Below are 27,840 nucleotides of genomic sequence, written 5' to 3'. Positions count from 1 at the left end.
GTTCAAATACTTATTTGCAACTGTATGACACAAATAAAGCGTGGAAAAAAAATCATACATTGTGATCTGTGGTTTTTTCTTTTTAGATTATCTCTCTCACAGTGGACATGCACCTATGATGAAAATTTCAGACCCTTCCATGATTTCTACGTGGGAAAACTTGCAATACAGCAGGGTGTTCAAATACGTATTTTCTTCAGTGTGTGTGTGTGTGTGTGTGTGTGTGTGTGGTGTGTGTGTGTGTGTATGTGTGTATATATATATATATATATATATATATATATATATATATATATATATATAGAGAGAGAGAGAGAGAGAGAGATAGATAATATACATACACACAAAAGTCACGGAGACCAAGCCCGCCAGCATGTTTCAGTTTACAAAGGGGTGCTTTGCCCCACAAGGTGGATGTCTTTCGAAAAAGTGATAGAGGGAACTTTAAGTGAGCACAATACATTCAAAAATTATTTAACAATCCATGCAGATGTCAAAAAGTCTGGCAAAGTACAAAGTACTGTGGAACCTTGGAATTCGTATATAATTCATTCTTGTGAAATGTTTAAAGTCTGAGTTGTTCAACGTCCGAAACATATTTTCCCATAGGAAATAATGTAAATGAGTTTTATCCGTTACTAACATCCGAATAGTAAATTTCCATTTTAATTCCTACTTATGTAAAAACATCTCAACCCTAAATTTAAATGGTAAAAATATGGAAAAATAACAAAAAAAAAAAAACAATCTTGGGAAGTACTCATGAAGGTGCATGCACATGCTATGACCATGAACCCGTGACCTATGAGCACCCACTAGTTTGAACATTAGTGACTGCTTGAATCGAAATGGGCAGCGGCTTGTCTCGGCTCCACCCCATGTGCATTCGCCAACACTTGTCTCGAGTTGGCTATCCAGTCAACATGGAGTTAGGTTTGCCCGCTGTTCCAACACATAGAATTGGGTCGGAAACCAAGGGATTTTTTTTAATGTAGATGTTTTGGTCGAAAACCAATTTGTACAACCACCAAGACGTTCAAATTCCAAGGTTCCACTGACTGACCAAAAGACTAAAGATCCAATAACAGAGCTGGTGCTGAACTTTCTTGACTTCATTATACCGCACCTGGATGCATTTAGCACAATTTTCCAGGGTGAGAAGTGCATGATGGGAGAACTAGTTCCAGAAATGAACAGGATTTTCAAACTAGTCCATGTGAAGTTTGTTCAGATGAAAGACATAGTGGAAGTAAAGGACAGGTTTTGAGAGAGTACACAAGCAGAGAGTATCAACATGACAATAACAATCTTGGTGTGGGAATGGCTACAAGAAGAGTTTTAACTGAAGACAGTTAGTCCAGCTCTAGAGGAGAAATTTTCCAAATCAGTAAGAGATTTCTATCAAGCAGAAGTATAAAAAATAGTGGCTGAGTTTCTTTTTCAACATCTTGGATTGGAGTATTTGATAGTTTTAGATTGAAGTAACCAGCTGGATTACACACATGCTGTAAATGTAACATAAATTTGAGGCAGAAATTGATGAGAAACTAAAAGAACAATGGGGACCAATTCCACCAAACATCTTGGTGGTTGTACAAATTGGTGTTTGATCCAAAAATCTGCGTAAAACATGCCTCGGTTTTTAACCCAAATCTCGGTGTCCGAACACCCAAGCAAAGCTAAATCCACGTCGATTAGGTAACCGACTCAAGAGGAGCAATGTGGTGTCAAGACGAGCTGCTGCGCACTTCGAGTCAAGCAAACACTCATACACAAGCCACAGTGTGCTCATAGTATGACCATGCACATTCGCGAGTACTTCTCAACATTGTTTTATTTTTACAATATTTTTCCATCCCATGGGCCCAAAGAAAGACAGGGGCTACAAGTTACAAGCAGCAAAGGAAAGGGAAGTTGAGCAAACCACAGTGGATCTAAGGAAGGTGATAATCGCTAAGTATGAAAATGGACTGCGCGTTTGTTATGGATCTTGCTAGCATTATATGGCAAAGTTGACTATTTAAACTTTCCTAAATAATAAAAATGTAATAAAAGGCAGAAGGTGTTCACAAAAGAGTGACTAGAAATACAAAACAAAGGCCACAGATAATAGAAGAAATGGAGACACTACTGGAGAATTACACAGTCATATCATGATGATGTGATGATTAAGAGAAAGGCTGATATATTGTGCATCCAAGACAACAGGTGGAACAGAACAAAGTTGAAAGATTTGTGTTCATGGAATTCGTGGAAATTCTTTGAATTACTTGATATAGACACTGATTTTCTTCATGAAGATCCTGAACAATGGCAGTCAATGGAAAACTACTGAAAACATCAATCTGTCGTCCGAAACCTGAGGGTGACTAACGACAATGACGACAGAGGTGTAAAACTAGCTGCCGAATTTCTAAAATCCACTAAAATAGAAAAGAAATACCAAAATATTTTGCAAGTTGTGGAAATGACAGGAAAGGTGTACCAAACCAACAGAAGAAAATGAAAACCGAAATTGAAAAAGGGTTCATTTGTAGACTGTAGACAAACTGAGAAAAATGTAACATTTTACTTTTGGAGCGTTCTGTCGGTACATTTCAGGATGTATGTTTTGAATGATGGATGTTCCTTTGAATGAATATTTTACAAATACATTTGAATCTTTCCTTTTGGGTATTTTTTTTATGAAATCAGAGATATTTTATTGGTTGCAGTCCACTGATGCGAGTAGAAATATAGGCTTTAATGTGTCCATTTGACTGATGCAATGGTGAGATTTCCATCGCGATGAGGAACCCCTAAACATTGAAATATTTCATCTCGAATTTCACCATTTTACTTTTAATGTCTAGCCTCACGCTACAAAAATAGTTAAGTTCAAAAGACTCAAGTTTTCAAAATCGAGGGGGACCAGATTCACACTATCGTACACGTTATGAAGTTATTCACGTTCGATGTTTCTTCAACAGCACGGTTTGATCACAAACGTGACTCGCCAGCTAAGCTAAGGTGGCCTGGGCCTATAAGCAAGTTTAAATTGACGTTTCCACTCACCCCACTTCCTACTAAGTACCCACGGTCCTCGTTGTATACAAAACATAGGTTTTGCAAGTCGTGTAAGTACTCACGATTGATGTTTACTTCCTCAGTAAATATTTGATTACATAAGTTACTTGATGTTCCCGAGTTAGGCTAGGCTAAGCCGCGCAGCTTCAACGCAAACGAATATGGTTCCAATATGGGTACTAAGAATATACAGATGATGATTTTAGTCCACTGAAGTGTTCACCAGGGGCGTCCCACATTGAGTATTCACAGCATTGGGCCCAAATTCAGCAGGATTTAGTTATTGAATGGTCGTGCAGGTCGGAGCCTACTCGATTTGTTGTTACCACTTCGGGAACCGGAAATGTGGTTATTGTAAGTGTACTGAGTGTTTTGAATAAAACTGAATGATTGGTTCAAACGAAAAACATAGGGAGACCAATAGTCGCACCATACATATCCAAAATGATTGGCATAACACTCGTAACTTATATCTTCATGTTTTGACCTAGTTTTTTTTTTTTCCCCTGTTCTGTGAAGCACTAGTGTTCCACGACTGGTGGATTGTTTTGGGGGAACATATTCAAAGGTGTCGGTGGCGAGCAGTGATCTAATCTTGGAACATTGCTTTCAAGGATATCCAGAATTAGCAATGTGCGAAGATTGGAAAATAAAGTCTCATTTGGAGGGTAAAATTAGGTTTAATTTAGGGCGATGTGTGTCAAGCGGGAAAGCTGGGGAAATGACGGAATACATGAAGTCCCACAAGCATGTCCCATTCTACCCGTTGACAGCTGGGATAGGCTCCAGCACTCCCCGCGACCCTCGGGAGGATATGTGGCAAAGAAAATTGATGGATGGATCGATAAATATCTAAACGTGATGGCACGGTGGAGCAGCTGGAAAGCGTTGTTCTTGCAGTTCTGAGGACTCGGGTTCAATCCCAGCCCTCCTGGTGTGGAGCTTGCATGTTCTCCCCGCGTGCGTAGGTTTTCTCCGGGCACTCCGGTTTCCTCCCACATCCCAAAAACATGCAGTATTAATTGGACACTCTAAATTGCCGCTAGGTGTGATTGTGAGTGCGTCTGTTTATCTCGATGTGCCCTGCGATTGGCTGGGAACCAGTTCAGGATATACCCTGCTTCCTGCCTGTTGACAGGTGGGATAGGCTCCAGCACTCCCATGACACTTTTGAGGATAAGTGGCTAAGAAAATGGATGGATATCTAAACATCACTCAATCCATTTTCCTATAAAGGTTTTCCTTTAAAAACAAAAATATTATATATTTTTTAAATAACACCTTTTTATTTTAATAGTCACTCTATGAGGTTGGACACACACACAAAAAATATTAATAGCAACTGGCCATTGCCTTTTCCCCATCTGCTGTAGTCTTTTTCCACTGAAACACCTTGTTGCAGGTGTGCGGCTGTGAGTGAAAAACAACTCTGGGTTGTTGGTGGTGATCTTTTCTCTTCTGAGAGAGAATATTCTCATTAACTCTCTCGCAGCCCCGGTACATGGAAGTTAAAATAGTAAGTTTCTTTCGGCGTCGCCACAGCGTGTCATCTCGGATGAACGCACACATTTGTCTGGCACAAGTTTTACGCCGGATACCCTTCCTGACCCTTCCTGACGCAACCCTTCTCAGGGAGTGGATACAAACCCACAACCCTTGGTTTACCAAACCAATGCTCTAACCACTGAGCTTCAGGGCCTCCTATATGGAAGTTATAATAAGTAGATAAAAGCAACATGTTTTGATGCAAGATTTGTACAACTTATCAAAATTCTGCAGCCTTAGTCAACATGTCCAATGGCTGCATATATATGACGATAGTAATACGCAATGCTATATTTTATGGAATGTCAACACACGTGCATCATGTACTGTACGCTGTCACATTTGTATTTGCATTTTTGGGCAAATGCTTCCGTAATACCAAGCTGATGTGAAACGTGAAATGTCCCACAATGTTTTATTTATTTTTTGTTTGTTCTCAACTGAGAATATTGGATGATTAGGTTTAAAATTGATTTATTTACATTGAGGTTTGAAGTTTTCAACCAACTGGTCTTTGCTGCGATCTAAAAAAACAATTTGACTCGTCATCTTGCATCATCAGCGTGAACAGGAGGGCTGCGTTCATCAGGCATTAAACCAAAATGTTCCTACATCATGGTGGCATTACGCTTTGGAACTAATTCCATTAATGTCACAAAAAAATGCTTGCCCAAACACACACACATATACATTCATGTGGATTTTTTTTCCCTCAAGGGCACCCTCTTTTATTTTTATTTTATTTTTTAAGTTTTTTTTTTTTTTTTTGCCTCGATCGGACAATCTGACGAAGGGTCCGTGCCCGTTCACTGACTCTGCTTGTCTTATGGACAATAATGTGTTTCATACGTGCTTTTACCATTGCGCACGTTTTTTTGTTCTGCGATAGTGGTTCACCAGCCATCTTTATTCTGCAACTATATGCGTGTATTATTTGTAACCTAACCTAACCTAACCTAACCTAACCTAACCTAACCCTGTGTATGTGTTGTGAGGAAATGTTATATTAGTATCAATATGAACTGTTCACATTGATAGTTCTGGAGGGTGATGGGCAAGGTTAATTATTTGATGTTTCATTCATATTACCTCTTTAATGACCCCTACTGCACAGTAAACAGTGTTTCAGATGTAGTATTTGAGAGTAAATCTTGTAAAGTCGCTTTCAAGGATATCCAGTCGTATCAAAAAATGTTTATAACAGTTAATATTGCGACATCCCCCATCTCCCTAAACAATACACACATATAGTTGCACAATAAAGATAGTTGGTGCAATACTGTCATATTTTGTTGGTATTTGTTTGATAAAAAAAATTCTCAAATGCTGTGGGACAGACAATGTATACCATATTCAACAAGGTCAGTTTGGATCAACTAGTAAAAGCGGGATAACATTAGACATTTTCAATCAAGAAGATTAAAATCTTCACAATGAGCGATAGTCATATTGTAAAAGTGTCATGATGTCATCATGACATTATAAAGTCAGCATGAAGTTAGTCTCATCCCAACATTAAATCAACCAGGATGACATTGGTTACGACACCAGGACTCACTTAAACATCAAGTCACAAGTCAACATAGGGCGATTTATGATTGGGAAGGTACACTTGTTTGTTTTTCTAAATTGCCATTTTGTTCAAGTTTATTCTAAATACTATTCTATATATATATATATGTATTTTTGTATGTCTTGAGAAGTACTACATAAGTTTAATAAGACTGAAAAATGCTCTATTTCTTTCTTTCTTTCTTTCTTTTTCTTTCTTTCTTTATTTATTTTTAAAGCTCTTTCAGCAATAACTGTGCCTTGATTGTGAGTATTTTTTTATCTGTTATTTTACCTCATATCGAAGATGTTCGTCTAATTTTATCCTATTTTATTTGAGGAAGGATCTTTTGGAGAAGTGCTTGTTATTTTGTTGAATCCACAGTCAAATAATGACAAAGGTGTTTGATTTTACCTTGATTTTGAAGTTTAATGTATTATCATTAATATGAACTAAAAAAACTTGAATAATCCCATTGGATAGATAGAGATGATATGTATATGCACAGATATACATTTATTATTAACTTACATTTTAGTTGTGTAACGAATTAATCACTTGTCTAATTGATCGTGAACAATAAATTCTATGAATGAATCACTCTGCAGTTCTTCAGTTCCTTATTACAGCAGTACTGAAGAAATCACTGAGTTCACTTCGGTCCCTCCCCGCACCTACAATGTGCTCCGTGATGCTGGCTGCTCATTGGTCATTTGACGAAGATTCAGAAGTGAGTGACAGAAAGTTACAGCAGTTCTGTTCCCGATGTGGCGGGTGATGACGAAGATAAAAGAATGAACCTTTTCATACAGTTCTGTTCATTCACTAATAAAATACATTCTTCCGAATGAAACATTGTCAAAGGAAAGACTATATTATCAATTTTGTAAAAACAAAAATAACTGTAGTCTCCTCTAATATAAAAAGTAATACATTAGATTACTTGTGTCATCATTGGACCACATATTTTGAGTAACCCGTGCATTACCGGCACCACTGTTTAAGATTACAGATTTTTGAATAAATCTGCAAACAGAAACACAACAACGTTAACCTGAATCAAGCAACCACAATTCCTCCTTGATCAGTATTTTACATTAACTTTGACGTAGTTTGTTGATGAGTCATCGGGGTTTCTGTGTTAATACATTGTAGATAACACATGCCATTACAAGTGGCCTCTGACCTGGAAGATGATGAGCTCAGCCTCTTCAACTTTCCGTTGTTCAGCCACAATGTCTTCACTTAGGCGACCCTCCTTCCAGGCGTGCATTGTCTCCTCTCCATACTGGAAAAGCTCTGGATTCTTTAAATCACCTGGACAATACCCACATTGTCAGCACTGAAGAGATACTTTGATGAAGGTGCCAGTTTTCATTTTTAATTACTGGAATTATTGTATTCCAATATCTATGTACAATTTTTACAGGCAGTTTCATTTAGGGTGGAAATGGAACAGGGTAGGTGTTGCTCAATTTGTAAGAACTTTCTCTTTGAGACCAGAGGGTCATTTTTTAAATCTTGCTACAGAATTATTAGTTGTTGGGCAGATGGACTTCCAGACTTCCTGGTTTCTGTCGAGGTACTGTCAAGCAAGGATCGGAAGCCCCCTGCCCCACAACCTCATCTCAATGATGCAGAAAAATTTCAGTCACTTTGACATCACACAATGCATGTGTGTGCTGCTTTTTTTGTGTGGTGTAAAACAGTGTAATGCTACACAATATATTGGTTATGCTCACATAATTTGAGCAATTTGTTTTGTACTGGCTTGGTTTTATAAGGGAATGTGAAACAGCTACACTAAAAGTACTGCGCAAACGGTAGGTAACTTCAGAAATTTGTGTGTGTGTGTGTGTGTGTGTGTGTGTGTGAGTGTGAGCACGCACGGTGCATGAGTAAGACATAGCACATACCCCAAAAATGCATGTTTTACAGTTACTTATGACCATAAAATAAGGCTAATATATTTTCTCACGTTGGAGTGGGCTGTAATATCAACATTTGTACAGACAATGCAAGACAAATACAATAGAGGACAGATTTTGTTTTTCATCATCTGAAATGTAAGCGCAGTTATGCGCCGTTGCCTTCAATGGGATCGACAACCTTTCCAACATGGCTACCGTGTAGGGACGTTGCCCCTCCGGCATATGTAGTTTTTATATTTATGTTGCCAACGCCCAATAGAAAACATTGTATGTGGTCATGCCTTGTGTCGTTTGACACAAACGTCAGTCGCAGTTAGGTTGGATTGGAGCTCACAGGACCCAATTTGGAAACAGTAATCTAAAAAACGTGAAAAAAATATAAATATAAACTGGAATTAATAAATGAAAGTAGCACTCAGGATTGAAGTCAATAGAGTAAAAGCAGCATTTCTTCCAAATATAAATACTGGAGTAAAAGTCAAATGTATATTGCATTAAAATGACTCCCAGGAGTACAATTTATTCAAAATACTACTTGATTAAATGCAACAGTAGAATATAATATGTTCCAACCTACCCCTGCCCATTTCACCCTTGTCCTTATATAATACTAATAAAGGTGAAGACGTGCAATTATGCAGAAATTTTCACAAAATAATACATATTCATCCATATCTCAGAAATAACATTTATTTTGGCGTCTACTACTACAAAAATCCAAACTGGCTGCCACATCCTGGCACTTCAGATCACAAATCCCTCTTATGTATTGCAACAACATAATCAGGCGCTATCCAGTGGCATTAAGGGTAAAGACAGCTTGAGTAAAAAAGATGGGCAATTACAAAAGACTTTATTGAAAACATACCAATGAAATTAAATACTTGTCAACAAGGGAATTTACTGGGTCATGTCTTTAACCTTATAAACTAAATGAAAATGATACTAATACTGTGTTTGTGCGATAGAAATTAATATGATAAAAATAGAAAAATCACCAATTATGTCATCTTGTGTGGAGTTGGCTTTGAAGTTCATAGCATAAAGGTCTGACACGATGATCCGATATCCTTGCATTGATAGCTCCTTAGCAGCAATATCCCGGAGTGCTTCATTGAATGAGCCCATGCTCTGGTGGGCATACACAATCAGAACTGTTTTCTGAGCTGTGACACACAAAAACAGGTTTTAATTGTAAACATCCTTCCAACCATCTATTTTGTAAAACACTTTTCCTGTTCATGTTGAGCTGGAGTCTTTGCCAGCTGATCCGGAGTGAAAAACTACACCCTGCACTGGTAGCCTTTCAATCACAGAGGACATTACAGATGGACAACCATTCACTCCCACATTCAGATTGACAACTGAACCAACACCGCCTCCACAGAGGTCTAGTGGGACCACCATTACACCATCAGTGAACTATAGTAAGCCATCCAACAAATGTCAAGAAAAATGAAAAATGAAAAACACTGGTGGGAATCTATTAATGTAATTCTGCATGTTGTTTGTGGTGCTCCTTGTGGCAGAACTGCAGTTTATGGAGAAGTATTTAAAAATGGCTAAATATTTTTTGAAGACCCCTTATTATATATACCATTATACCATTTCAATTGTGCGCCACTGCAAAGTACAACCTCAATAATAAATATATTGTTACATCCTAACTGTCTCTAAATTTGCAGGTAACATTTTGGTGACCATTAAGTTTACAAGAATGAAAACTACAGTAACTAAGCCACATTTCCAAGGTAGTAACCCTTGCAGTCCATTTTTATCTTGAGTGCTTCCATATCATGACGTACACCAAAAGTATAGTTCTATAATATCAATTTCATCATTTTAAAAAGGTCATTTAAGTAAGATATTTTAAAATATCAGTGCTTGGAAGAAAAAGTTCACATACTGAAAAGACTTTATTCCAAACAATTATGGGCTAATGTAGACTTACATTCAACATCTTCTGTTTCAAAGAGCTGAGAGTCTTCAGCTACTTGGTGCTGTTCATCCCCCGAATTCTCCTCCTTAGGCGCCGCTTCCATGTTCTGTCTGCTGAATTAGTGTGCGTTGTCGGTCAGATTATTGTGCCTTTTATACACCCTGTAGCCCTCCTCGCATGAGGAACACTGTTAGATTGGACATGAGATGGGGCAAACGTATTGCAGGCTTATTGAACTGCACACAAGCGGAAGAAAAAAAAAGTGTTGGCACACTGCAGAACCGGTTTAGTGTAGGATTTTTTTTTTCAAAGGGAGCAGGCTAAAGTGTGTATATGTGTGTGTGCAATTAGTTTGTCTGTAGAGCCACAGAGGCAGGTGAATAAGATTGGTTTCACTTGGCCTGGAAAAGAATGTATGACACTTTCAAGGGATTATCCGGCAGGCATCATGTGGCCCAAAACACTTTAATCCAACTTTATTTCTCTTTGTTAGAAGTAAGAGTGAACGAAGGCGTTCATTTGCTAAAGTTTAGGTAATTCAATCAAGTCCCTTCTACAATGTCACCTGTCATCAGTTTCTGTGAATAGACGAGTGACAGCTTTTAGTTAAGCCATACTTCAGCTTCCTATTGTATCAAGTGTTTGCTGTTATCCGTATTCTAAAGGTCCACATTTCATATTTCTGAGGATTTCATGTCCTCTATTTCACCCCAAGCTAATTTGCTCTTGGAACCCCTTGACCGACAATCCTGTATATCGTCATAAATACATTGGGCACACCCAAAAGCCCCTGACTTGCACTATGGGACTGCTCAATCAACTAATTTGTTGCACTTCTCTCAGGCAGCGCTGCCCAATCTTTTTTTCACCACAATTCAATTTCAGAAATAGACCTGTTTTGATGGACTGGCGTAGCTGCTGTGCATCAAGACCGAGACACCCATGCTCGCTGGTGGCCCTGTCGCGACGTGTGCGCGAAATTTCTTGTGCACTTCAGGGTCACAGCTGAGCTCAAGTAAACTGAGAAAGGAATTAATCTATTTATGAAGAGATTCTGTTCAGTATGTCCACTCAAATTATTTGTTCATTCGAATGACTTGTTCGTAAATGGCAACATGTACTACTCGAGGGCCATTGACTGCTGCGGCTCCAGTGCATGCTGAACGTGAACTAGGTCCAGAGCAGGCAGGATCCTTTCTGACCCTCCACATCCTGGCCATTCTTTGAGGTCCTTCTGTCGGGAAAGCGCTCCAGATCAATGAAAGTCAAAAGTAACAGGCATTGGAACAGTTTTTTTCCCTCTGGCAATTAAGTCATTAAATTCTTGATCAGTGAACCTACTATTTTTCTGCCTTGTCCCATGTGAGGACACTCCCTCACATCCATATACAAATATATATAAAACATTTAAAAATATTTTAATATATGTATACAGTACAGCCTCGGTTCTCGAATGTCCCCGTTCTCGAACAAAGAAATTTTCAAACGAAAATGTAGAAATTTTTTTGCTTGTTTTCGAATGAAAATCGGTACTCGAACGTCCCCAACAAAACCAATAAATAACAACACGCGCAGCCAGACCAGCTGACCCACGACGCGCTTAATTGTGCATTCCCACAGCGCCGAAAAAAAACAGAAATATAACGCACACGGCCCGACCAGCTTACTCACCCACGACACGCTTTGTTATTGTGAATTCGAACGAACCCCTGAGAAAAACCTGGAAATAACATAACGCGCGAAGTGCAACCAGCTGACCCACCCACGACCCGCTTTGTTATTCTGTATAACGCAGGCTCTGTACAAATGTCCCGGTAGAGACACTTTTTTTGTCTTTCGTTTGAGGACTATTAACCCCAATTATGGGTCCAAAGAAGGCAAGTGGAAACTCACTCCTGCACCCTCAAGTGGAGCAGAAAAATATGGAGGAGGAGATGTTGTCTGAGGAGGCTGAAGGGAGGAAGGATGTCCCAAGTACTGATATCAAAACTATCTATGCCAAATGGAACGAAATACACAATTTTGGAGAACATCATCACCCCAAAAAAGCCCAATGTAGCACAGTACTGCAAAATTCTAATGATGTTGTAATGAACCACTTCAGAAAAGTGCTTAAAAGTTGGCAGAAACAAGTGACACTAGATTCATTCTTTGTGAAAAGGAGGCGAGTCAGTTAATAGTTTTGCATTGCTTTTTTCTTGTGAACTTTAATAATGCTCTGTTCCATGAGCATTTCTGCATTTTTTTTTTTTGCTTTGTTTCAAAGATTCCGTTAACTGGAGTTACGAGTTAAAGTTTTTGGGTGTTACTTTTTGTAAAAATAAATTTTAAAAATTGTTTACTCCCTCCTTCTCAATATTGCTTGTTTAAAGTTATTCTGCACTTTTGTTGTAAAAAAAAAAAAAGTTTACAAGGCTGAGGGCCGAGTCGCTACAGATACGGCAATGCCCTCCCAGCCGAGCCTACTCTACTTCTAAAGCATACATTTTAAGGAAAAAATAAATATTTTTATTAAATTAATTTAGTATTTAAACTATACATTGAAAACTATTTTACTTTTATTGTACTTTCATTATCTGCTTAAATATGACCTTATATATTTAATCAACAGATTAACTATTGTCCATTTGCTAGTCAGACAAGGATGTGTTGTTGAGCGAGATGGGTGTCTTTGATCTTTGTATGCACAAAACCAGCTGGTGGCACCCTCCTCTCCCAGGCGTTGCCATGGAGACGAACGACGCCAGTTAAGGAGCAGAAAGTTACTATCCCGGCCCAGGACCAGACTGCGGGGGCTTTATCCACTTTTACCATGGACCCATACATATAAAAATGTGTTACTGGGCAGCTCTTGTCTTATTCTTTGGGTTATTCGGCCAGACAACACGTCTCGTGTGCAGCAGATATCTAGATAAGAAGATAAAACCGGATATCTGTATTGCACATTCCTTTGTAATAAATCCATTTGCTGTTAACTTTGTGTAATCATTGGTCATCTCTTCCTCAATTATTGAACACATGTAGGGTCCAAACTCGTAAATCCCTACAACATGTATTCCTACTATAAAGTTTATTATCAGCAAAAGTTGAAAAAAAGCCTTTTCTTAGGCTTGGAATGCATTATTTCTTTTTCAATTCCTTGTAATGGGAAATATCAATTCAGTTTTCGAACAAATCAGTTCTCGAACCGCCTTCTAGAATGGATTGTCGTCGAAAACCAAGGCTGTGCTGTATATTTTTTTAATATATTTTGTAGACCGCACAATACGTTACTTAAAATGCTCTATTTGCACAAGTGACATTGTTAACACACTTATCTATATAGATTTTATATCTTGCACATCTTATAAGGAATAGGTCCTATAAATACAAAAGTTTCTTGATCTTTGTTCTTGTTGCTATGTTGTTCCTTGTTCTTTGTTCTGAATGTCGTACCAGGGCAGCACCGACTCCCAGAGAAAAATTCCTCGTGTCTTTTTACACACTTGGCCATTGAAGCTGATTCTGATTCTGATATAATCGAATTAGGTTCACATTTAACATTTTCAATCTGCACATGCTAGAAAGTAAACCATATAAACCATGACATCTATGCTTTTATATTTATGTATTAATGTATATTCATAACCATCCATTTTCTGATCCGCTTATCCTCATGAGGGTCGCAGGAGTGCTGGAGCTAATCTCACCTGTCATCTGTCAGGAGGCAGGTTACAGCCTGAACTGGTTGCCAGCCAATCACAGGGCACATGGAAACAGACAACAGTCACTCTCACAATCACATCTAGGGGCAATTGTGTGTGAATGTGAACCACCTTCACTCTCCTGTGCGCTCATTCATTCCTCCAATCAACTGGGCAGAGGAGGAGCCGTGAATCCGCTGACTCTGATTATCTGTGCAGACACCTGTGAACACTGAAACTTGAACACGGCACTGACTCCAAGTGGAATTATTACACAGCCCCAAACATGTCTTTTTCAAAGCCCGCAGTGAAGAGAAAGGTGGGTGATGAGCGCAGACAATTTCAGGAAAAGTGCGGAGTGCAATATTTCTTTGTTGAGCACAGGGGCACCTCTACGTGTCTTGTTTGGACTGAGAAAGTCATTACACAACTAGACATGCTGAGGAGGATGAAAAATACCAGTGTGATGAGAGAGCCAACCAGGTTGACAATCTTAAAATTGGTATACTGAGGTAACAAGATTTCTTTAAGAAAGCAATGAAAGAGATTAATGCAGCAGTTGAAGCAAGCTACGTCGTCAGTGAGATGACTGCTAAAGCAGGAAAGGCATTTACAGAAGGTAAATTTGTCAAAAAGTGCATGTTACAGGCTGCAAATATTGTCTGTCCAGAAAAGAATGGACAGTTTAGTAACATCAGCCTTTCTGCCAACATTGTGGCAGAGCATATTTCTGACATGTCAAGTGACATTCATGATCAATTGTGTGAGAAAGCAAGATGTTTCAGTGTATATTCAGTTGCAGTCACTGATGGTGTACTGGTATACATGCCTGACTTTGGTGTGGGCAGCTTGGGATCGATTGCTGTTCAGTGATGGTGTCAATATCTGCCCTGTGACTGATTGGCGACCAGTTCAGGGTGTAGTCTGCCTTTTGCCCGAAGCAAGCTGGGATAGGCTCCGGCTCTCCCGTGACCCTTGTTAGGATAAGTGGCTTGGATAATGGATGGATGGATATTCAGTTGCTCTTGATGAAATCACAGACACTGCCCAGCTCGCTATACAGTATATGTCCAGGGAGTTGATAACAATTTTGAAGCAATGGAGGAGTTACTCACAGTAATTCCAATGCATGGTCAGACCACCGCTCAGGAGATATTTCACCGGCTGTGTGATGCCATTGAGGATGCCGGTTTTCCATGGAAGAGTTTTGTTAGAATAACAACTGATGACAGGGAAGAAAAATGGACTGGTGGCATGTGTTGAAAAGAAAGTGGAAGAGGAGGATGTGGAGGAGGCCATAGCTATGCACTGCATTATCCATCAGCAGGCCCTTTGCAGCAGATGCCTGAAGTTTGACAATGTGATGTCTGTCGCTATGATATGCATCAACTGTATCAGATCCAGGGGCTTAAAGCACAGAAGGTTCTGTACTTTTTTCAAGGAAATTGAGTCAGAATATAGCAATGTGGTTTACTTCGCCGAGGTACGTTGGCTCATCAGCGAAAATGTACTGAAGAGATTTTTTGAGTTGAGAGCAGAAGTGAAAGCCTCCATGTAGAAGGATGGGGTGGCTGTTCCTGTGCTAAGTGGAACCGGCACATGGACTTAGCTTTTCTCGTTGATATCACATATGAGCTGAATTCGTGGGCAGAGTCCCATTTTTGGGACATCATGATTTTCAAGGATTATATCCTTCAGTATATCAAAATATTTAAGTGTTTTAATCTGAAGCCATAATTTGGTATCAGGAGAGGATAACTCATCAAAGTTAGCACAGAGTTAGTTCCCTTTCCTTCCTGAACCAACATGGCTGCCTCAAGTACACATGGAGATTCCAAGATAAGAAAGGGAGGAAGGTCAGTATGCAACTAAGTTTGTCTTCAAAATGCTAATCCATCAGTATTATTAATGCGTAAGTGTCGTTTGAGACTAAGAATTAATTAATAAACATATCTCTAGTATGTACCACATTACAGAACTGACAACATACCCGTCCTACTTTTGGGACACTGCCCGGGAGTGGGTACATCTTTTTTGCCCTTTGTTATATGTGTTAAATGAAAAAAAAGTGTTATTTCCTTGATTGTGTTCTGTTAGGAGATTTTTATCTCAATAAGGCAAAACATTGCCACCATGCCCATGAATGGGTTAAATTAATGTACTGAACAAGAAGTTAGAATGCCAAGGGAAACTTGTCAGCGCTGCCGATGACAATGTGAGGGTGTTCTGCACAAAACTTTCGTTATTATAAGACCAGTTCTCTCAGAGAGACTTTGCAATTTCTCAGCATGCAAGGCACTCGTGGGTGCAGGCAGACTATTCAGTACTGAGAAGTATGTTGAGGCCATTTTGAAGCTGCAGGGGGAATTTGATAACAGATTTGCAGACTTCAAAATGCACTGAGCTACATTTCAAATTTTTGCAGACCCCTTCTCCTTCGATGTGCAAGATCCCCCTTCTGTTCTTCAATGGAGCTCGTTGACCTGCACTGCAACTGTGAACTCAAAGCCAAGTTCAGGAAGGGGAGTGGAGAAACAGACAAACTTGGGCAATTTTTAAGAGAACAGATACTTTTCACAATTTTTTCACAATGGTGAGTGTGGGAAGGAAGTGAAGATACGGGTCCAAGCAGGTTGGAACAGCTGGCGAAAGGTGTCTGGTGTTCTATATGACAGAAGAGTATCCACTCGGATGAAGGGTAAAGTCAGTGGTGAGGCCGGCCATGATGTACGGATGAGAGATGGTCGCTCTGTAGAAACAACAGGAAGCAGAACTGGAGGTAGCAGATATCAAGGTGCTGAGGTTCTTGCTTGGTGTGAACAGGGTGGATAGGATTTGAAATGAGCTCATGAGAGGGACAGCCAAAGTTGAATGTTTTGGAGACAAGGTTAGAGAGAGCAGACTACGATGGTTTTGACATGTTCAGAGGTGAGAGTGAGTATATTGGTGGAAGGGTGCTGAGGATGGAGTTCCCAGGGAAAAGAGCGAGAGGAATACCAAAGAAAAGGTTGATGGATGTTGTGACAGAGGACATGAGGACAGTGGGTGTTAGAGAGGAGGATGCACGAGATATGCTTAGATGGAAAAAGATGACATGCTGTGGCGACCCCTAATTGGGACAAGCCAAAAGAAAAAGAAGAAGAAGACAGCCCATGAAAGAATGCATCAAGGAACGCCTTGTTGTTACTCTGGCTTTCGGCTGAAAGAATGCGGAAGTCAATGGCGTAGTTGGACACCCGGTGCTTGTCTTTCCGCAGCGTGATCAAGGAGTTGGCCACTTCGCATTCAGGGGATGCAAACTGGAACACACATATCTAACAAGTGTGGAGGATACCACAGTAAATTAGCTGAATGCCCAGTAAAATTTAAACAAAACCTGAAGTGTCAGACCCCTTTTTCTGTCTGTTCTTACAACCATAAGCTACACAATGAAATACCATGATGGAAAGGCCATAACACGCTTAGAACCAAGTAAATATTCACAAAAAGAGCACTAAAAAACACGAGTTGTATTGTAGTTTTAGCGTCCAGTGGACGTCATATACAAAAATCATGTGACTCCTGACGTCACATGAAAAGTATCTTCTTCTTCTTTTCCTTTTGGCTTGTCCCGTTAGGGGTCGCCACAGCATGTCATCTTTTGCCATCTTAGCCTATCTTCTGCATCTTCCTCTCTAACCCCAACTGCCCTCATGTCTTCCCTCACCACATCCATAAACCTTCTCTTTGGTCTTCCTCTCGCTCTTTTGCCTGGCAGCTCCATCCTATGTCGAGCCATTCATCACACAGTGTGAGCTCCACTTCGCGCTACAGCCAGCCGCCTTTCCCTTTGACACAGCCAAGATCACGTTCGTTATTTCCCACCTGACGGGATGCACGGAAGCATGGGCGACTACTGAGTGGACACGCAGCGTGGACATGTGTCGGACGTAGGCGTCCTTCGAGAAGTCTATGGCGTAAGTGTTCCAGTTTGCATCCCCTGAATGCGAAGTGGCCAACTCCTTGATCACGCTGCGGAAAGACAAGCGTCGGGTGTTCAACTACACCATTGACTTCCGCATTCTTGCAGCCGAAAGCCAGAATAACAACAAGGCGCTCCTTGATGCATTCTTTCATGGGCTGTCTTCTTCTTCTTTTTCTTTTGGCTTGTCCCAATTAGGGGTCGCCACAGCATGTCTTCGTTTTCCATCTAAGCATATCTCGTGCATCCTCCTCTCTAACACCCACTGTCCTCATGTCCTCCGTCACAACATCCATCAACCTTTTCTTTGGTATTCCTCTCGCTCTTTTCCCTGGGAACTCCATCCTCAGCACCCTTCCACCAATATACTCACTCTCACCTCTGAACATGTCAAAACCATCGTAGTCTGCTCTCTCTAACCTTGTCTCCAAAACATTCAACTTTGGCTGTCCCTCTCATGAGCTCATTTCAAATCCTATCCACCCTGTTCACACCAAGCAAGAACCTCAGCACCTTGATATCTGCTACCTCCAGTTCTGCTTCCTGTTGTTTCTACAGAGCGACCATCTCTCATCCGTACATCATGGCCGGCCTCACCACTGACTTTACCCTTCATCCGAGTGGATACTCTTCTGTCATATAGAACACCAGACACCTTCCGTCAACTGTTCCATCCTGCTTGGACCCCTTTCTTCACTTCCTTACCATACTCATGAATTCTCTGTATTGTTGACCCCAAGTATTAGGTAAGTAAGTCGTCCACCCTCGCTATCTCTTCTCCCTGTAGCTTCACCCTTCCTTCTCTGCCCCTCTCATTCACGCACATATATTCTGTTTTACTTCAGCTAATCTTCATTCCTCTCCGTTCCTCCATCCGTCTCATTGTTCCTGCGCCTGTTCCCTGCTTTCACTACAGATCACAATATCATCTGCGAACATCATGGTCCAAGGGGATTCCAGTCTAACCTCATCTCTCAGCCTATCCATTACTACTGCAAACAGGAAGGGTCTCAACGCGGAACCCTGATGCAGTCCTATCTCCTCCTTAAATTCTTCTGACACACCAACGGCACATCTCACCACTGTTCTGCTGCCCTCATACATGTCCTGTACTATTCTAACATATTTCTCCGCCACACCAGATTTGTGCATACAGTACCACAGTTCCTCTCTTGGTATTATGTCATAGGCTTTCCCTAGGTCTACAAAGATACAATGGAGCTCCTACTGACCTTGTCTGTACTTAGGGTTAGGGTAACCCTAACCCTAACCACGAGCATCCTCAAGACAAATAATGCATCTGTGGTACTCTTTCTAGGCATGAAACCATACTGTTGATTGCAGATACTTACTTCTGTCCTGAGTCTAGCTTCCACTACTCTTTCCCATAACTTCATTGTGTGGCTCATCATCTTTATTCTTCTTTAGTTTCCACATTTTTCCTCCATTCTTCTGGAATCTTCTCTCCCGCTAGTATTCTATTAAATAAGTTAGTCAAAAACCTCACAGCCACCTCACCAAATTGCTTTCATACCTCCACTTGTATGTCATTGAGACCAACTGTCTTTCCATTTTTCATTCTGTTCAGTGCCTTTTTAACTTCACCCTTACTAATCATTGCCACTTCCCGGTCATTCACACTTATCTCTTCTACTCTACCTTCTCTCCCATTTTCTTCATTCATTAACTTCTCAAAGTCCTCTTTCCATCTATTCTGCACACTACTGGCACCGGTCAAAACATTTCCATCGCTATCCTTAGTCACCATTACTTGGTGCACATCCTTCCCATCTCTATCCCTCTGTCTGGTCAACCTGTATAGGTCCTTTTCTCCTTATTTCGTATCCAACCTGGAGTACATATCGTCATAAGCCACTTGTTTAGCCTTCGCCACCTCTATCTTTGCCCTACGACGTATCTCAATGTATTCCTTTCGCCTCTCCTCAGTCTCTCTGTGTCCCACTTCTTCGGTAATCTCTTTTGTTAGAATAACAACTGATGACAGGGAAGAAAAATGGACTGGTGGCATGTGTTGAAAAGAAAGTGGAAGAGGAGGACTTCCTGTATTTTGGGGTTCCACCGTCAAGTCTCCTTCTCCCCTTTCCTACCAGAACACACCCCAAGTACTCTCTTGCCTGCCTCTCTGAATACCTTGGCACTAGTATTCCAGTCTTATGGGAGTTCTTCCTGACCATCTACAGACTGTCTCACCTCTTTTTGAAAGGCAACATTCTTCCTTTCTCAACTTCCACCACCTGATTCTCTGCTCTACCTTTGTCTGCTTAATCTTCCTACCCGCTACCAGATTCATCCTACACACCACCATCCTATGCTGTTGAGCCACACTTTTCCCCACCACCACCTTACAGTCGGTAACCTCCTTCAGATTACATCGTCTGCACAAAATATAATCCACCTGCGTGGTTCTCGCTCCACTCTTGTAGGTCACTCTATGTTCCTGTCTCTTCTGGAAAAAAGTGTTCACCACTGCCAATTCCATCCTTTTTGCGAAGTCCACCACCATCTGCCCTCAAAGTTCCTTTACTGAATGCCGTACTTACCCATCACATCTTCATCTCCCCTGTTTCCTTCCCCAACATGTCCATTGCAATCTGCACCAATCTGTCCCCCGTGGTAAGGGACCATCTGATCCTGCTGGACTTACTGACAGACCTGGACGCACTCTTTGCTCTCATTTTAAAGATAGACAAGAAACTAATGGATCAGGACCTGGACAACGGCGGGTGGAGGAACACACCTGCACGTATCAAGGACACTGACACTCTTCAAGGTGTGGCAGAGAAGCCCAGGCAGCTGGGCCGCCACCGCCAGTCACCCAAGGAACACCTACGCTGGCAGAGGGAGGGCCTCTGGTCATACTGTGGGCAGTCAGGGCACACAGTGACCTACTGCCCAGTCAAAACAGCTTGTACCTCACCCCGAACCCTGACTCGGGTGCATTGCAACCTCATTCAGTACACTCCAGGCTAAGCACCCTATATTCAGGAGGATAGCCACTCAGGACAACTGCGTTCATAGACATGGGTTCGGACGCCAATCTTTTAAAATCACAGCTGGTCAAAAGCGTGGGTTAAAGGACCGTCAAAGTAGAGCACCCCCGTAATGCATACGTGGCAAATGGCAGTTTCCTCTGCAAAATAACCCACCACACTCAGTCACTACCCTGACATTCCGGATTCACATTCGGAACACATCAGCTCTCATGTTTTTGACACCAAGGCCCATAACATAATCCTGGTGGGTCCCTGGCTGAGATTACATAAACCCCATTTTGACTGGTTGGCCGGACAAATCAGGTCCCACAAGGCGGAGAGGGAGGAAGCCGCTCAAACCCCGCGAGATGATCCAGACCTGTCCTCAGTCCCCTCCTGTTACCATGACATGAAGGAAGTATTTTCCAAGTGTAAGGCCAAGTCGCTTCCTCCTCACAGGCCATACGACTACACCACTGACCTGCTGCCTGGCTCCTCACCCCCTCGCGGGAGACTATACTCTCTTTCAGGTTTGAAGCATCAAGCCATGAAGACATATGGAGTCGTTGGCTGCGGTAGAGCGTTGGCCTCACAGTTCTGAGGACCAGACCATATCCCAAAAACATGCATTAATTGGAGACTCTAAATTGCCCCTAGGTACTATTGTGAGTGTGACTGTTGTCTGTCTCCATCTACCCTGCAATTTGCTGGCAACCAGGTGCTTGTCTCCTGACTGCTGACAGCTGGGCCAGTCTGCAGCACTTCCGTGATGGGGAAAGAAAATGGATAGATGGATGGATGGATTTATTATTGTTATAACATAATACATGCATCCCTATGGGACACAAACCACTGCAATCTGGAGGCCGGTTCCAAGCCCAGATGAATGCAGAGGTTTGCGTCACGAAGGGCGTCCGGTTTGAAACTTTGCCAAACAAATATAAGCATTCATCTAAAGAATCTCATACAGCAGGGTTCCGGAACCTATGGGTCGTGAGCCACGACTGGCTCTTTTGGTGATTGCATATGGCTTCCATAGCCCTCATAAAGACATACTATATACAGCAGGGCTGCTCAATGTGTGTCGATCGTGAGGAAGTTCTGGTAGATCGCGTAACTGCATGGCCCAAAACAAACAAACAAACAAAAAAAAAACGTCAGCCTGATGTCTTTTTTTTTCTTTTGAACATTTTGGCAGCACTTTCTCTCATGGCCACACCATTGAGCCACACAGTTTACCTTGCACCGCCCCCTTCTTGGCTCTTAAAGGGGTACCTTCATAATTACAAATGTTACAGTCCTTACACAACCTATCAATGTGGCTTATGACAGAGTGCTTATGAGCCCACCACCGGATTTTTTTTTTTTTTTTACATAAAGACATGTCTCTGTCGGCAAGCATTGTTAGCAACAGTCTGATTTTATTTAAATGAATTTAGAGATTTATTGTACTCTTAAAGTGTTGGTCTTACATAAAATGCACGGATACACTTGTATTGAGTTTTAAAAATACTGGATGGCTCTTTTGGAATTACATTTTAAAATATTTTCTGTTTATGGCTCTCTCAGGTTCCCGACCCCTTTCATACGGCATTTGTCATGGCCTGGGTTAACAGTGCCCACCCCCAGCACCGTTAACCTGCAGGAGGTTAGTAGAAATTCAGCTACTGTGTGTCAAAGAAGAGGAGGACAGCGGATGTGGTTTTTGGTATTCCCTGGCTCCAAATTCACAACCCCACAATAGACTGGACTCATTTATGTGTCGCTGGATGGAGTCCTCATTTTCATTCCCACTGCCTGCTTTCTACGTTACACCCTTCAAAGACGCTGTACCTACTTCTGCTTTAATAGACCTCTCACTCTTTCCACAAGATTATCATGACCTCTCACCAGTATTCAGTAAGGATTTTGCAAATTCTCTATCCCCACATCGCCCGTATGACTGTGCCATCTTGCTAGGGGGCACACTTCCCTTCAACCGACTGTACAATCTCATCCGTCCTGAAAAGAACGCATCCGTGACTCTGGCAGCTGGCCTCATACAGCCTTCCAGCCATGACGCACATCCTGTCTCTTGGTATGTGTGGTGGAATAGAGCAGCTCCCCTATTGGCTATCACGTAGCGTCTTCCTGGCATCACATCCCTCCATTGGAGCGACGTCATTTTTTTGGGGGGGATGTCCATCTTTACCTGTGACGTACTTCCTGTATCTTCGTCACTGAATCGATTGTCATACACTTAAACACACTCACACTGCACAACTTCTTTGCGGATTTATTCTTTTTTTTCAACATGGGCCCCAAGGAATTGATGTCCAGTGCCAGTGAGAAAAAGAAGTTATTTTGTCCATCAAAACAAAACAAGAAATTGTCGTGAAATATGAATACGACAGGCATGCATGTTGCCTATTGCTGCTCTTTGATGGGGTTTTGAGAAGATTAAAGTGGAGGTTGAACCTGTAGTTTGAGGAAATTGTTTCGCTGGGAAAGACTGAGGACATCAACAAGTTGATTCAGTAGCATCACAAGGATCTTTTGATGGATAACCTTAAGGCTGGAGGCGATGCAAGGATGCAATTCGGGAGCAGTTTGCGACATTGAGCTGACTAGCTCGGGCTATCACTCACTTTGATGATGTTTGCCTTGCACACTTTCCCAAGATTATTAAAAGCCGTCAAAGGCAAACATTCTTTGATTGGTACTTAATGAAATATTGAAAGTCACTTTGTTTGTTTTTAAGTCATAGTTTCTGGAATTTATTCATTTTAATGGAATTATGTTGTGTGCGTGCCTCCTCCCCACGGTGCTTTGTTACTCACCCTTCTCTTCGCATCGTTGCTCAACGTGAAAGGTAAATTAACAGAATTTTTTACTATTCTTTACATTATGTAGACTTTGAATGCTTATTTTCAAGGTAAATTAACATCCTTTTGTTTTAGTCTTTACATTATGTAAACTTTGAATGGTTATTTTTGGCACCGGGTGTGGGGTGTGCTGGGGTCAGGAGGCTTAGAACGGATGAGCCTATTTACATGTAAAATGCATTTCTACTTATGAAAGTTTCAAGTAACAAAACAACTTCCGGTACGGATTAATTTCATAAGTAGAGGTACCACTGTACTTTCCTTCTGTGGATTGAGTCCACAGAAGCCCATGAGCCTGCTCATGGGTTTCTGTGGATTGAGTCCACAGAAGCACATGAGCCTGCTCATGGGTTCTGCTTCTGTGGTTTCTGTGGTGCTTGTGTGGTTTGTTGATGAAATAATAATAACATTGACAATAATCAACTGGTATAAATTATATTGCAGTAGATGGGTGTTTAAAATATGATTTCCTTTTCATCACAAAACTACTTTGTTGATGTAGACACAGTTAAGCCACTTTGGCTTACTGTCACTGCCTTTGACCTGACAAGCTGGAATGTGGCAGGAATGTTGCTTGGCAGGCCAATACCTTCTGTCCCTATCATGCTTCAAAGTCTGCACAGACCAGCTCACTCATGAGGTACCATCCTATTTCAAACACTCCACCATCAATCCAGTTCCCAAGAAACCTGCAATGTCGGGTCTGAATGACGACAGGCCTGTCACACCCACATCTGTGGTCATGATCACCCTTCCCAACAAAATAGGCAAGCTTCATCTCCTGATAACTACCAGCAAAGACTTAAAACATTCCACTGCCTTGTGCTTCACCAAGACTTGGCTGTGGAAACGCATTCTCGATGGAGCTATAGCACTCACCGGCTTCCATATTCACCTGAGGGATTGTATTGCAATAGTGACTGGAAAAGGCCGTGGGATATCATTCTACATCAATGAGAAATGGTGGATGGACTTCACATGGCTCATCACACACTACAGCCCGTTTTTGGAGTCGTTGTTCTTGAACTAAGCATTTTACTTGCTGCATGAGTGGCATCCTTGTTGTTGTCTACATTCTGTATCAGGCTAGCATGAACGGAACACTGCTAACATTCAAGTAAGTCACCAGATAAGTAAACGAGATTGACAAACAACACCTAGACTTACCCTTCCTTATCCGAGTACATTTTTACAAAGCTAAATTTAACCACAAACTCCCAAAATACAAACAGCACCTAAGCAGGGGTTTCAAACTGGTGGACCGGGGGACATTTCAGCCCACAAAACGATAATTTTTGCCTCCCACCTTAATATGAAAGTTTAATGTTCATGCAACCCTCGAGTTTTTTTTTATGAATGGCACTTTTACAGTGTTGTGTGTCGAGCTGACAAACCTACCAATCACGGTGGGGCATATGGCTCTCGGGGATGAGACATAGACCGGTGGCTTGATACAAGCAGAGAAACATTTTTCAGTGAGTTAAATTTACAACAATGATCCCATGGAGAGTTGTAATAGTAGTTTTTCACACGTTTACACCAGTGTCCTTTTTCTTTTTCTCATTTTGTGTTAAAAAAATAAGATATGTTTAAGATTAATTGTGTGCACCTGCATGTGCATCTGTGACCCAGCCTCTGCCAGATTCTGCCTCCAGCAGCTCCAAGGTAAACTGAATTTGAGACCCCTGATGTAGACTGTCCAATGAGGTAAAATAACACATTGGACCACTGCTATGCGACAATAAAAAAATGCATTGTATCACTGCTTAATCCACTTGATACCTACAGTTGTGTTCAAAATAATAGCACTCCAATGTGACAAGCTAAATCCACCTTTTCAGTATATTTTGATTGTTACATGTCAAATAAATACCAGTAGATGCAATAGATTCTCAGAAAAACAACAACTCCCAGCAGAAATGATATACATACTCTTAAGGCTGGGCATTTGGGCAATTTGTTGAAAGAGGTGTTTTCATAACTCTATAGACTCAAAAACTATTTTGTAAAAAAAATTTCTTATATGATTTACCAATCCTTTGAATCTCTAAACTTAAACTTGAAAATGTTTAGTTGTATTAACACTGTTTTTTCTGCTTTACATTTGTTTTGGATGGAGTTAACCAACTTGTGGCACCTTTCAGCTGTTATTCCACTGCAAGATTCCTGAACGACATTCCACAATCCACTTACATCTTTTGGTTTTGCTTCAGAATCAGCATTTTTGATGTAACCCCTCAACTTCTCAAGGAAGGGCTAGCCATCCATGACATGAAATTTGTTGGTTGGGAACTAAGACTTTGCATGTTTACGCGTACATTTGGGATCATTGTCTTGTTGAAAGGGTATGCCCTCTTTAAACTAAGTTAACATGACCTCTTCAAGTATTTTGACATATACAAAACGATTTATGCGCTCTGGTATGCAATAAATAGGAGGAGAAACATGCTCATATCATGATACTTGCACATCACCATGCTCCATTGTCTTCACTGTGTACTCTGGCTTGAGTTCAGAGTTTGGGGGTCCTCTCACAAATTCTTGGCGGCCCCTGGACAATTTTTTTTTTTTTTTTACTCTCAGCGGCCCATTTTTCTTAAGGCCCAATGATATGAACTGTAGCCTCATCTTCGCATCCTTTTTTCCATTTTATTATTTGTGGAGAGTGAATTGCGGGGGATTATTGTGAAGAGATTAGCTTCACCTGGACGTCTTCTCACTGTCACAGTAATTACAGGTAACTCCAGACTGTCTTTGGTCAACCTGGACCTGATCATTGCCTAAGCCTTTGTCCTTCTGGTTATTCTGCAATCCATTTTGATGGTTGTCTTCCATTTTCTTCCACGTCTCTGGTTTTGCTCTCCATCTTAAGGCATTCGAGATCATTTTAGCTGAACAGCCTATAACGTTTTGCACTTCTTTATAAAGTTTCCCATCTACAATCAAACTTTTAATCAATGTACGCTGTTATTGTTCTGCCCCAAGTGTTTAATATGTCAAGAAGATCGATTTTATTAGAAAAGATCTGTTTGTGTTGTTAATTTGAGAGTGCATTGCTGAGCTTTTATTTTGAAACTGTAGAATACAGGAAGTAGGAAGCGCTGAGCAGAGCGAAAAACGGTAAAAAAGCATGTCAACAGTTGAAAGATGTAGCACGTTGAAATCAGCTTATTCCTGTGCATGAATCCGTCAGAAAGCAATGGCTGTGAGTAATTTATGTTCTTTACATGTTTCAGAAGTATTGTTAGTAACTTTAACAGTATCTTCATGCATATTTGTGAGCTGCACTGATTTAGTAACTTTACATGTTGTGTTCATTGTCATGAGATAGCTAGCAGCAGTATGTGTATCTGCTACTCACTTCACTAGAATGCTGTTGCTGTTTGTGCTTAGACTTACTGAATGTGAATGTTTAATTCATATACTAATGGAAGATGTTTATACTCCATACTGATTTGACATTGCAGTCTATTTAGTATGTTTTGTATTTCTTTTTCTAGTTTCACTCCATTTTCATTGTGTCACCCGACTTGACCTGTTAAGAAGTCAAAGGAGCAAGCACGCTCATTTCCTGGCTCTTGAAAAGGAGTTTGGCTGGCTGTTTATTCATGTTAGCACTTTGGAAGTAAAACACATGAAGAGAACAGTACAGTTATGCTGAACAGTGTGTTGAGCGACTCATTTTCCTCAAGCTTTCAAGGAGAAATGCATGTTCAATAGGTGCTGGATTCATCCTTAATTAATGGCCACCTGATTCACACCTGTTTTTCACCAAATTGATTACCTCACTGATTGAATGCCACACAGTAGTTTTTTAACACACCCCTTTCAAAAAATTGCCCAATTGCACTGTCATGGCCCTGCCATTCCAGCCCTGGCTGGGGGGGTCCCAGCAGACTGGCGCTAATTAGGAGGCGCACACCTGCACCTCATCCCCGCTGATTAACTCCTCTTCTTATAGGACCCTGGGGACGACTGGTCTTCACTAGATCGTCGCCTCGCATGCCTCGTTCCCGCACTTCCGCATTCCTGACACCAACCCCCAGTGGACCGACCAACGCCTGTCTTCCGACCTACCCTGTAAGCCTGTCGCTACTGTTCCTGCTGTTTGTGCTGACTGACTCCCCAGTTACCGACTCTGGAACGAATAAAGACCTTCTCCTTACTACTTGCCTGTCGCCCGAGTCATGCATTTGGGTCCGCCCACAAGTCCTGGTTATGACATGCACAGAATCATGAATGCTGAGTCTTGTTGGTTTTCTGAGAAACTACTGTACCTACTGGTAACTTGTTTGACATATAGCAA

At 41.2% G+C, this 27,840-nt stretch overlaps 1 protein-coding gene and 1 long non-coding RNA gene across 6 annotated transcripts in view; one reads left to right on the top strand and one right to left on the bottom strand.

The window, feature by feature from the left end:
* Window positions 1-10,164, bottom strand: part of nqo1 (NAD(P)H dehydrogenase, quinone 1) — a 23,735-nt gene extending 13,571 nt beyond the window's left edge. For all 3 annotated transcript variants that reach the window (XM_061815811.1, XM_061815812.1, XM_061815813.1), the window contains exons 1-3: window positions 10,046-10,164; window positions 9,093-9,260; window positions 7,350-7,480 (exon numbers count right to left, since the gene is read on the bottom strand). In XM_061815811.1, coding sequence (XP_061671795.1) covers window positions 7,350-7,480; window positions 9,093-9,260; window positions 10,046-10,136 — 390 coding nt within the window. In that variant the 5' untranslated portion in view covers window positions 10,137-10,164. The remainder of the gene's footprint in view (window positions 1-7,349; window positions 7,481-9,092; window positions 9,261-10,045) is intronic.
* On the top strand, window positions 7,389-27,840 carry LOC133498661 (uncharacterized). Of its 3 annotated transcripts, XR_009794426.1 has the most exons (4): window positions 7,389-7,527; window positions 16,142-16,309; window positions 22,240-26,739; window positions 27,035-27,840. It is a non-coding gene; the product is annotated as an uncharacterized LOC133498661 (long non-coding RNA). The 3 variants fall into 3 exon arrangements; XR_009794425.1 differs by having other exon boundaries at window positions 22,240-27,840; XR_009794427.1 differs by lacking the exon at window positions 7,389-7,527 and adding an exon at window positions 13,943-14,035 and having other exon boundaries at window positions 22,240-27,840.

This window comes from Syngnathoides biaculeatus, chromosome 3, assembly GCF_019802595.1.
Source record: "Syngnathoides biaculeatus isolate LvHL_M chromosome 3, ASM1980259v1, whole genome shotgun sequence".
Lineage (NCBI taxonomy): Eukaryota > Metazoa > Chordata > Actinopteri > Syngnathiformes > Syngnathidae > Syngnathoides > Syngnathoides biaculeatus.
This window is presented reverse-complemented; position numbering and strand designations above follow the sequence as displayed.